The sequence below is a fragment of the Eleginops maclovinus genome, chromosome 6 (genome assembly GCF_036324505.1).
Source record: "Eleginops maclovinus isolate JMC-PN-2008 ecotype Puerto Natales chromosome 6, JC_Emac_rtc_rv5, whole genome shotgun sequence".
Lineage (NCBI taxonomy): Eukaryota > Metazoa > Chordata > Actinopteri > Perciformes > Eleginopidae > Eleginops > Eleginops maclovinus.
Window position 1 is genome coordinate 7,989,102 of NC_086354.1, and position 12,144 is coordinate 8,001,245.

The following is a 12,144-nucleotide window of genomic DNA, read 5'->3' on the forward strand; positions in this document are numbered from 1 at the left end:
TGATTGTACTTCATGCCAGATACTTTCTCACAAAGGGGTTATCAGTGAGCTTTTTTAATTTTTTGACAGGCGCAGAGTATAAATAAGTGTCAAGCCGCAAGCTCTTTGTACAAGTACTTTCAATTTGTACCCATGGTAACATAGGCTCAGCTGAGAACCAGAACATTGCTGCCCTAACCTGGGCAGCCCAAAAATACCATTGTAAATTGGGTAATTGTAACCCTCCTCTCTCGTATGGCAAATAGAGAAGTGAGAATCGCAGCCTTGACCTTCTATTGTTCCAAATAAACTTTGTAAATAGTTGCTTCATTTTAAAAAGAACTGTGGTGGTGGGGGTAAAGGGACAGAACTAACAAAGGAAGATAGATTAAAATTAATTAAATAATAATTTAAATAAAATAAAAAATGCAACATCGAAGAGCTTCCTTTTCTTGTGAAGATCTGTAGACAGGTCTTGAAAAAGCATGACATGGTGGTCTTCGTACATGATCCTGCCCTTGTTCCTGGCGGCCTGCATGACTCGGATCTTGTCTTGAAATTTTAACAACTTCATTATCATGACTCGCGGAGCGGAGGAGCGCGGCGCGCCCGGTAGCCTGTGAGCCCTTTCAATAATCAGCGGAGTCGGAAAAGTGCCCGGGCCCAGGGCTTCATGTAGCCACTTTTCCAGAAAAGCAACTGGGTTGCCCTTTTCAACTTTCTCCGGGAGATTCACCAGCCTGAGATTTGAGCGGCGGTTCCTATTTTCCAGGTCATCCATTTTGTAGGTGAGTTCAGACACCTGTTTCTCCAGCGCGGCTTTTTTAGTATTATGGACAGCGATATCGTCTTCTACCTCACCAATCCGATCTTCTGCCTGTCCCAGTCTCCCTGAGAAGTCTTTGATATCCGATTTGATCCCGTTTATTGCAGTCATAACCCCGTCAAATTTGGTGCCGAAGTCGTCCTTCAGAGCTGCGATCGCTTCCAGAATGTCCGCCGCCTCCAGAGTTTGGGTAGCTAGCTTGTTAGCATCATCCTCTGTTTCTTCAGGTCGGTCGGCCTTGTTCTGAGACTTTTTCTGGTGGCCCGAGGCTGTTTTAGGTTGTCTGGTCGACATATCACGGTCTAAGATACACTTAACTTGGGTTAATAAAGGCGTTTGTTCGCTTTTTACACAGGATACTGTTCAATTTTACCGATTTTGACGGAGAGAGAATATATGCGACCGCTCAGCTCCGCGCCATAGCCACGCCCCCATATGAGGGTTTTTAGGACCAAACTAAAATAAATCAAAAGCAATAGTTGCCTCAAATATTAGGAAGAATACATCCGCAAATATGAAAACCTCCGATATTGCTTCCAAAGACACTTTTCAATCTCAAAATGATGTATCACTCCTGAAATATACGCTGTAGCATGCTTTTCTAAAGAGAACAAAGTAATACACTAGTTTTCCCTTTGAAAGTCTCCAGGCTGTGTGGAGGTTGATCAGAAAGTCCATAGTGCACGTGGCATAACGGCTCTATTTGAGGAGTGCTAACTCTGGATAAACCCAGGCAACAGTCTCCAGAGCAGTAACTATAGGTACGTCAGGGACATTAGCCTGACAGCAGCAGCTAATGATAAGAGCAGTGTACTATGGTTGGTGAGTGAGTATTTATATAGTTTCAGAAAATAGTAAAGAAAGATTGCTGACCGATCACGAGTGCCACGAAAGAAAAGCAGCAAAATTGTTCTCCTATTTGCTTGAAAAATAACTGGAAAGTATTAATCAGTGAATCTACTTCTGAATCACTTTAGCTCTAAATATAAACTGTAGCTTACATAGGTATTAATATACAGTAAAAAAAATCAGTGAAGAAGAATTTGATTAAATTCGCTAGTCTAGATACGTTTTTATACATTACAAAGGTTGAAAGTGTCCTTAAATGCAGATTTTGTTTGTTTTTAATTATCTCTGCCTTTAATTTTCTCCAAAAAGCCTCTTAGACGATTGACATCAATCTACAAAAATATATTGTTTGCTTCTGAAAAATTTCCAAGGTAGCATAAAGTGTAAGCAAAACATCAAGACATAGTTTATGGGCTTATTATGCAGTCAAAGAGGTGAAGAGTGAAGTAGCAGCCCGACAGGAAGATGTCGCTGGCCTGACCCAGCCTCGTCTGTCCTCACTGCTGAATGTTAGCGAGCATCCCTGCTCAGATGGCTGGTTAGTGACATCTACAGCTGTTATCACAGCAGCGCTTTGCCCGCCCAGCTGTTTCCCGGCCATTACGAAATTATTCAGCACTCAGTTTGACATGCTGGTCCAGCTTGTTCTCAGCTGCCGGACTTAAATATTTGCTGTAATGCCACTATGCTGACAATGAAGATCAGAGATGGAGGCATGGACATTTTTTTGAATTGCAATTTGATATCCATCTGGCTCACATAATCCCTTTAGCTGCAGTGCATTTTAGTGATCCTGCTATGAACGAATTTCAAGTGCCCTCTCCAGTTGAAATAATGTGTTGATAGCAGTGTATGTACTTACAGGCTCATCCGCTTCTGTCCCCGGTGGAGTCAAAGGCCACCGGGCTACATGTAGATACGGGGGATGTTTTTAACTATGATAAAGCAGCCTGCACGCTACCACCGCTATATTTGCCCCAGCTGCCTTCGATTTAATTGTGCACAGCCTTTGTTTATCAGTGCTGCTCCATAATCATCTGCCTTTTAACTGTTTGTGCATTACAGGAAGTGTCCAGATGGATTTGACTGCCTAAAAGTTGGGAGGAATCCAAACTATGGATACACCAGTTTTGATACCTTCGGCTGGGCTTTCCTGGCCCTCTTCCGACTCATGACACAAGACTACTGGGAAAAACTGTTTCACCAGGTGCCGTTTTTATAAACTCATTATATACCAATATTGATTGCTGTGGCCTATTATTATCCATCTTTGAAATTAGTGTTCATTTTGGTCGCATTTATTCAGTCTTTGTCATATTTAGTAAATGTAATTCTTTTTTTATTTGACTAAAAGTTAGTGCATTTTAGTTATATCTTAGCCAAAGAAACCGTACCTACTAGTTTTAGGGTAGCTTGTAGTTAGAAAGGATCCACCATGAACACAGTGTAATATTGCTTACCTTAGGAGTAGTTTGGGATGTTACTACGAATGACTCAGCTCTTTAAAAATATCAGAATTTTCCTTTTTAAAGGTTTAAGGTGAAACATTTTCTAAAATGTGTTATCATATTGTCTAAAACTGGAAAACAGGTTCCTGATGGCAATAACACAAATTCACAGCGCCTGAAGGAAAACAACTAATCTGAGCCAAGATTTCTAACAGTGTCATCACTCCAATCCTACTGAAAGCTATCATCGTATATGAATCCAAAAAGTTTTGCCAATTTTGCCTCAATGTTTTCAGAAACGTATTCAAGAGTAATGTTTAGGTATAAAATGAGAAAGTTTGTGACCCGGCTGCCATTTTAAATCAGTTAATGTAAAAAGTCAAGCGATCCATAAACCAGACTTTCTTGTTTACAGCTAAACCGTTCTCAAAAAAACATTTCAGGTTGCAAAAAGGCATAACAGTCAAGTACCTTGATTTATATTTGATCAACTCTGCATAGTGTTAGATTTTGATTGGAGTTCAGGGGCAGTGATTGATGCTCCTCGGCTCTGATTGGTTGTTTTCCTTGGGGCGTAGTGGAATAGTGGCAAATTCCATTAGAAGCCCTGGAGGGATGCATAGGAATCAGATTTTCTTCCCATATTATCTGCCTCATCCACGACCTTAAGGATATAGTGACAGTTTCAGCAAATATCAAACAAAGTTATTTTTACAAAAGATATCAAGTAATATGTAAATGTGATCATAATTAACTTTGATGTGTGCTCCCTCAGACGCTGCGTTCAGCAGGAAAGACCTACATGGTTTTCTTTGTCCTGGTTATCTTCTTGGGCTCCTTCTACCTCGTCAACCTCATCCTGGCTGTAGTGGCCATGGCCTATGAGGAGCAGAATCAGGCGACAATTGCTGAGGCCTGGCAGAAGGAGAGGGAGTTTCAGCTGGCAATGGAGCATCTGCGCAAAGAGCAAAGGGTAAGTGCAATGCCAACAGTTGGCAACAATATTGAAAAGTGTTCTTTCAATTCAGGAACAACAGAAATTGAACATAATTCCTTTCTTTGTGAAGTTGGCAAGAAAACAACAACAAGCACAGGATACAGACTCAGTGTTGTCCCCAGAGCTGTCTCCATTCTGTCTGAAGATGGGCAACATACGTCAAAACAGCAGCAGAAGAAGAAGATCGCACAGGGCGTTGTCGGAAGAAACAGAGGAGGAAGCCGCTGAAGAAAAGTTTGACCCACCGGATGAGCTAATGGTACATCACCAACAATTATACTCTAAACCTGTCTCCCTCTCTTTGGTGTATGAAAAGTCATCAAAGCTAAAGTATCATCTGTCTTTCCACAGCCTTCTCTGTCTCCTCTTCCGGTCCACCCGCTACTGGCCACGCTCTCCTCTCACCCCCTCAGCACCAGGAGAGGAAGCCAAGCCAGCGTCTTCAGCGCTTTCCGGCCGCGCAACAACTCAGAGGCAGACTTCGGGGACGATGAATTCAGCACTCACGGGGACACTTTCAGAAGTCGTGCCAATTCAACAGCAACACCCTGGAAAAGAAGGACCGGCAGTGTGCGGAGCCACAGCTCCCAAGTCTTCACCCCAAACTATAACATCAATGGCAGGCTCAACATCTCCTTGGATCAGAATGGAATCACCACTCTGGGCCTACATTCTCCCATCTCCATGCCTGCTTACAGCATGGAGGGATTCAGGGAAGACACGGTGAGTGCTAGAGGCCCGGTTAGAATAGATAATCCTGCAAAAGTAAAAGAAATGTAACAGCTGATAGAAGAAGATTGGTTGTTTTTCATGTTTGGGTGTTTGTCTACAAGAAGCCTGGCAGTATGGAAGACACAGCTCCAAGATGTCTCCTCCAGCCTTCCCCAACAGTGACTGAGCCTCCAGTGCAGAGGAAAAGAGGCTTGAGCTCTGTTAGCTTCTTCAGCGATGCCATGGGTGGTGAGTCCTTGTTTTTAAAAAGAAGAGCTTGTGGTTTTGAGATATTGGCAAAACATTTTTTTTGCTTGAGAACAAGAAGAAAAAAAAATAATTAGAAGGTCGATTCCCCTGTCTGTACGATTCAAAGCTCTAACCAGGCATTTTTTAGCTTAGCACAAAGACCCGAGACAGAGGGAAACAGCACAGTTGGCAACATTTCGTAGCTACAAAAGGCCCTTTTTAAGCCAACTAATTAAGTTAAATTTGGTGGTTTTATCCGTGCGAAAAACCGTTGGGGAAAAAGGACATGTTGTACTTTTACAATACCGGACCGTGGACCGAACTATCTTGCCTGGGTAAATTAACTAACTGAGGTTTTGTTTCACCATTATCAATAAAAACTATACATTCATCCTTGTGTTTTTTTTTTGCACAGCTTAACAAGTAGATTTACTGTGTTCATTTGTTAATTTCAGTTTGCAGGTGAACTTAATTCATTTTGGACAAAACCACGCTAGCCTCTGCTTTCAGTCTTTATGCTAAGCTACGCAGGGTTAACCAGCTGCAGCTGGAAAAATCGATGTATTCCTTTAAATAACACTCTTGTAGCTCTCACAAGGTTGAAGCCCAGAGAGCTTTTACTGATTTTATCTATCGTAAAACGTTTTGTAACACATGTTAAGTTTTCAGGTTTTGTCCACTAGTGTTTGAACAGAAAAGAAAAGCCAGCATAAAATTAGTTGACCTTGACGTCTCTTTGCAGAGCTGGAGGTGTCGAGGCAAAAGTGCCATCCCTGCTGGTACACGTTCGCCAAGAAGTACCTGATATGGGACTGCTGCCCCTGGTGGCTGATGCTGAAGGAGTGGGTGAAGTACATGGTGATGGACCCTTTCCTGGATCTGGGTATCACCATTTGCATTGTGCTGAACACCCTCTTCATGGCCCTGGAGCACTACCCAATGACTGACGAGTTCAACACCATGCTTTCCATTGGCAATCTGGTAAGGGGCTTTTAATGATAGGGGTGGACAGGTTTCCAGCATTTGAAACACTTTATCCTAAGTGCTGTTGGGTCAACAGTTGAGTGAACAGAAAGCTTCACTGAGAAGAAAGTGAAGAGGATACTCTGTTGTTTTTTTATAGCCAGTGCTGCTGCACTTAAGGTTAGTGGGGCCGTGTTGATCCTTTATCAAAGGTTGTGCTTTAGACTATCTGTGATTATCCCCGGAAAGAGGAAGTATTTTTAGCAGGAGGTGGGACTGATTCCCTTGTTTATATTTGTGCTATCTCCTCCTACTGGTAAATTAATTAAGAAGTATTAATTATAATAATATTATCTTATATATAACATTCACCAAGTTTTTGCACATGTTTTTTTGTCTGTTGACCATTAGCTAGCAATGTAGCAATTTAATCAATATGTAATTTCCATGAAAAGGGGAACATCATGGAGTTAGAAACGAAAACTGAAGGAATTTGAACTAATATTTTGGATCTAAAGCTGGTACAGTTTAACTCAAACCTCTCAGAGGTCTAAACCTCAACTCAGGCAAACTTAAAACTGCTTATTTGATCATGTTGGCTGCTTTGTGGAAGCGAAGCTTTTAACACATCATTGACATTTTAACATTCAAAGTGGTTTCGGGGAACATGCTAGCAGATACAGAGTGACATTGCCATTAATTTGGAGTTAACTTTGTCTGTCTGCTGTTTGATGCTGATCAAGTATGGTACAATCAATGGCTTTATTACAGCTTTTTTTCTCTGAAAACGACTGCCTGCTGCTGGATCAAGAGTCAACAACACAGTGCTGTACACAGTACTGTTTTATGCGGCCCTAAAACACAAACAATGGGCTGAAAGACACCAAAAACTGTACAACTAATTTAATCTATTAAGGTACAAAATAAGAGGCTGCCAGACTGTATACTAAAGAATCCGAATTAGTAGGAGACTGAACTAAGAGGAACTTGCAAACAAAAACTGAGATTCGGACAAATGCAACAGTCAAATGAGTTTGTGGAATTGTTTTGGAAAGTAAAAGAAAATCTGTCAAACACATATACATTTGTAATAATAAAAATAATTGTATAAGTATAATATTTGGAATAGATGTCATTCTTTCCTTTTGAGAGTATTTAATGAGAATAATACAGAATAATAAATCCAAAAAGGTAGTTGTAAAAAGCAAATGCTTCAGCTTACTCTTTTTCGATAACTATAAATGTGCCCTGATTTGTCAATATTTCAAAATTAAAGACTTTAATAAATTGCTATATGTTTATTCGAGTTACCTAAAACAACCACAATAAAAGTAAAAAGAAACATATTGCATTTCACATTATCCATTTGATCCAACAATAACCAAATATGAATAAATGTAACATTTAGAGAGAAAATACATTATTCCACTTCAATAGAATATTCTCTTAATTTTTGACACTTACTTTTTTTGTCCCCCTGTATCTGTTATAGGTTTTCACAGGGATCTTTACAGCTGAAATGGTTCTGAAGCTGATTGCCATGGACCCCTACTACTACTTCCAACAAGGCTGGAATATTTTTGACGGTGTCATTGTTTGCCTCAGTCTGATGGAGTTGGGTCTTTCCAATGTAGAGGGGCTGTCTGTCCTGCGATCTTTCAGACTGGTAACAGAAGTTTTTTATTTTCACGCTTGTAGTAATTGAACACACTTCTTGAAAAACATCAAATTGGTTGTCTTCTTTTCATTCTCTTCCTCAGTTACGAGTCTTCAAGCTGGCGAAATCCTGGCCCACTCTTAACACTCTCATCAAGATCATCGGCAACTCGGTGGGTGCCTTGGGAAACCTGACGCTGGTGTTGGCCATCATCGTTTTCATATTCGCCGTGGTTGGCATGCAACTGTTTGGCAAGAACTACCAGGACTGTGTGTGTAAGATCTCCATCGACTGTCAGCTGCCTCGCTGGCACATGAAAGACTTCTTCCACTCCTTCCTGATTGTGTTTCGGGTGCTGTGCGGCGAATGGATAGAAACCATGTGGGATTGTATGGAAGTGGCCGGGCAGCCCCTCTGTATCCTGGTCTTCATGTTGGTCATGGTCATAGGCAACCTGGTGGTGAGTAAGGCCCTATAATGCTTTTGGGGGTTTTCCCTTTCCTGTAGAGTGTTATATAGCTTTTGGTGCATGTATATGGTCTGCAAAGGATAAAATCCCAAAGTTGGGAGTTTCTCTCCCACACACTTATTTTTGATAAACCCAAGAAGGTATTCTAAAAATAAAACTTAAAAAATATATTTTATCTTAAACTGGCAAGTATGGGTTGTGCAGCCATTGATATCTTGCTTTAATACATTCAGTTTTTGTATTACAAGCTTTTATGAAAGTTCATGTTCATGCGAATGAGGCATTTTATTATTAAAGATGTGCTTATTAAGAGAAGAAAAATCTGGACATTGGGTGAAAGGCAGCTTAACCTTTCTTGATTTTGTTGACATAGTATGTTGTGTTGGTTTTTGTCACTTGGTATATCAGAAAATACTGAAAAAAATCAATGAACAAATCCCACTGTAGATTTGTTCATATTGCGTTGCCTTTTTTGTGTGAAAGCTAAAATTGGTGACTTTTTAACATGTTACGTTGGGATAAGAGCCTAAGAAAGGTTGGGTTTCTGGAAAGACAAAGACATTTGGTTTTGCTTTTAATTTTGACAATGACAGAAAAAACACAATCCATATACATCCGTTAACAGTATATGATAACAGGGACTCTGCTTAGAGGCAAATCCAATTGAACGTTTATACAACCAACTGTAATCCAAATGATGATGTCATGAGCATAATCAGGGATTACTTACTTTGCACCAATGAGGTTGGTTGGTTCCTCATTATGCGAATGGGACATCCAGTAACAGTTATAAGGGCCTCATCATGATATTTTTTCCAAACTCAGACATGCGTCTAGCCACGATGGTTTGTGCACTTTTTTTCTTCAGTGATCTTGAACACGTACTCTGAGGAAGTGGTTGTCTCACATTGTAATGCTAACTGTCTTGAAGATTAGCATTAGCGGGATGCAAAACAGATCATGTCTGGACGACATATAATCCATCTGTTTTCCCTCCTGAGTAAGATGTGTTTTCTCTGCACATGTTGTCGTGCAAACCGTAGCCCCAACAGACACACTCTGCGCGGCTTTATCGCAGCCTCATATCCAACAGGGCTGAATGTTTTATCCACTGCTGATGAACTAAGCCTTATGGGTGAAATTTTGACCTAAGTACTGTACAAAGGATCAGCCAATGCCACAGAGCGTTTTGGTTTCAAGCCTTTTGCAGTAGGTATTGAGATTCACACAGGATGAAACGCTATGTTTACATCATTGCATGCAGCTGTTCCTGTAAAAAGGAGTTAATGTAACAGCTCTGCTTGAACACAGCTGTTTTCCTCCTGTACCATAGCAAGGATATGTTTATATTTGGCACAGGCCACACCAGCAAATGCAGCTTTTAGTTCGAAATGCACTGTAGTTTAGGCACTGATTTGTGTTGCTGATGCTAACCTCTCTCTGAGCCAATGTTATACTCCAGTAATTCCAACATTTGCTTAAAGATACCACACATGCAGCTCCTTGCAGAATGAGCATCTGCATAAGCATGATTTACTAGCAACTACAAATAGCTAATACTTCACATCAGCCAATATTTAGGTTTGGCAATTTTAGTTATCATCATGACTTTTTGAGTACATACATTTTTAGGATTTCCTTATCATTAAATTGTTTTGCCCAAACAAATTAGCAAAACATACCGTATGTATTGGATTGTTTATCCAATGCTCAGCACATATAAAACCCAGCCAGGCTTTAAAAGAAACTGGAGCAAGGCTTTGAGAGCAAAGGTTCTGTTGGATATGGTTAAAACACCTGTTCCCAGCATACCCTGTGTTCCCTCTGCCATTAAATGCTAGTTTGTTCGTCATTTAATCCTCTGCTCTGATATGTATCGCCCTCTTGGAAATGTTTTAAAACCTTTTTGGTTGATTCTAAAATATATTTGACTCTCTGCTTGGATAATGACTGACACTGTTTTTAATTCAGATATATATAAATGGTGCTATTTAAAATAGAAAGCATATATATGGATGCATAAAAGCATATATGTTCCTTGATGCAATATACAGAAACAAACAATTATTCAAACTAAGTCAGTCATACATAAGTATATTATCATTCTATGACTAACTAGCTAAACCCTGGAATAGATTAACTTAATTTTAATGTCTTCAGCGTGAATCATCAGCTCCTGACATTTTATTTATCATTTTATTTATTTATTATATTTAAGATCATTTAACAAGAATTTAGTCATGAAACAAATTTCTTAAAAAATAATTCACAATGTAGATGTAGTTTTAAATCAACTGTAAATTGAAATACATGAGCATGAGCTTACACTAACAAGTTACAGCTGATAAATCAGCTAGTGGCTTTTCCATGGTCATAGAAGCTAGAAGTGAAGAGTCTGTTTTTATTCAATTATGGATTCAGAAATTACACAGAATGTGAGTTCTGCAATGGATTTTGTGTACACTGCATTATGTGGCAGAATACAAAAAATTGGAAGTGGCAACAGTAACTAAGGCCCGCAAGGTTTAGCAAATGGTCAATTGCAAAGTTTCCTGTCTTCTCTTCCTCCAGCTCTATAAAATCATCTTTAAAAGAACTTACACCTTCTGACTCCTTAAAAGGGCCGGGTAATTAAACACTTTTAGTTGAATTTCTGTGGACGGCCTAGATCAGGATAAAGGATTCATCAACCATTCAGACTCGGCTACCTCCCTATGTCACATACAGGTTCACTAGAGCTACTGTATATGAGTATCTCAACCTGGGGTTAGCAAACTACATTTGCAATCATGTACCATACTATTTTTCACAAGCCAATCAGAGCAGACTGTTTTTTCTGTAGGGGGACATGCGCTAAAACAGAGCGTTTCAGACAGACGTGAATACATGTATATTCAAAAAGACGTAATGTATGTTTTTAGATTAATAAACCATGTAAGCATGTTCAATTTGAAACCAAAGGTACACTTAAAACCCTGGAAATTGGGATGATATTACCCCTTTTAAATACACAAAAAAGCTTTAAATATTCTGTTCTGACCTTTCAGTGGCGCTGACAGAAGATGGCGACTTAAAGAGCACATGGCAGCTTTTGTTGTATGATACAGTGACATTTAGTGAACCTGATGTCTTATTGATGACCAGATCACAACCATACAGGTCTTATAGAGTTTAATGGACAGGAACCTCCACTACACATGAATCGTGAGAAAGCTGTTTATCCAAGGGATTATCCAGGATGCTTAGGGGCGAGAAGGCAGGAGGGCATTCATCACTAATCATCTGCTCATGCTCCCCTTCTCTGACTGGCTCAGTGGCTAAAGATGATCCTTAGCAACTGTGCAGACACACACACACACACACACACACACACACACACACACACACACACACACACACACACACACACACACACACACACACACACACACACACACACACACACACACACACACACACACACACACACACACACACACACACACACACACACATCCTTGATGCTACTGCTCTCTAAGCTAGAAGAAAGATTACTTGGGAGTTGAATGCTTGAAGACTTGAAGAGTTCAGTGTCAGACCGAGCCATATGTGCCTTAGCATAACAGGAAAGAATATCCTACTGAATTCACAATACAGGATTTGCCATTGGTGACACATCATATAGGAGGTCATGTCATGCTTTAAGCTCCTTATTCTTTAGTTTATAGGCTAGATTAGTGTCTGATAAGAAAAATAAATGTCAATTAATCAAATTGTATGTACAGTGGGGCAAAAAAGTATTTAGTCAGCCACCAATTGTGCAAGTTCTCCCATTTAAAAAGATGAGAGAGGCCTGTAATTTGTATCATAGGTATACCTCAACTATGAGAGACAGAATGAGAAAAGAAAATCCAGAAAATCACATTGTCTGATTTTTAAAGAATTTATTTTCAAATTATTGTGGAAAATAAGTATTTGGTCAATAACAAAAGTTCATCTCAATACTTTGTTATTTAC

The 12,144-nt window shown here is 39.8% G+C and overlaps 1 protein-coding gene across 1 annotated transcript in view; it reads left to right on the forward strand.

The window, feature by feature from the left end:
* Positions 1-12,144, forward strand: part of LOC134866096 (sodium channel protein type 4 subunit alpha B-like) — a 42,386-nt gene that overhangs the window by 14,606 nt on the left and 15,636 nt on the right. Inside the window, exons 9-16 of the mRNA XM_063886047.1 lie at positions 2,720-2,861; positions 3,878-4,075; positions 4,170-4,358; positions 4,451-4,822; positions 4,936-5,059; positions 5,802-6,040; positions 7,515-7,688; positions 7,783-8,139. Of these exons, the coding sequence (XP_063742117.1) occupies positions 2,720-2,861; positions 3,878-4,075; positions 4,170-4,358; positions 4,451-4,822; positions 4,936-5,059; positions 5,802-6,040; positions 7,515-7,688; positions 7,783-8,139 (1,795 nt within the window). The remainder of the gene's footprint in view (positions 1-2,719; positions 2,862-3,877; positions 4,076-4,169; positions 4,359-4,450; positions 4,823-4,935; positions 5,060-5,801; positions 6,041-7,514; positions 7,689-7,782; positions 8,140-12,144) is intronic.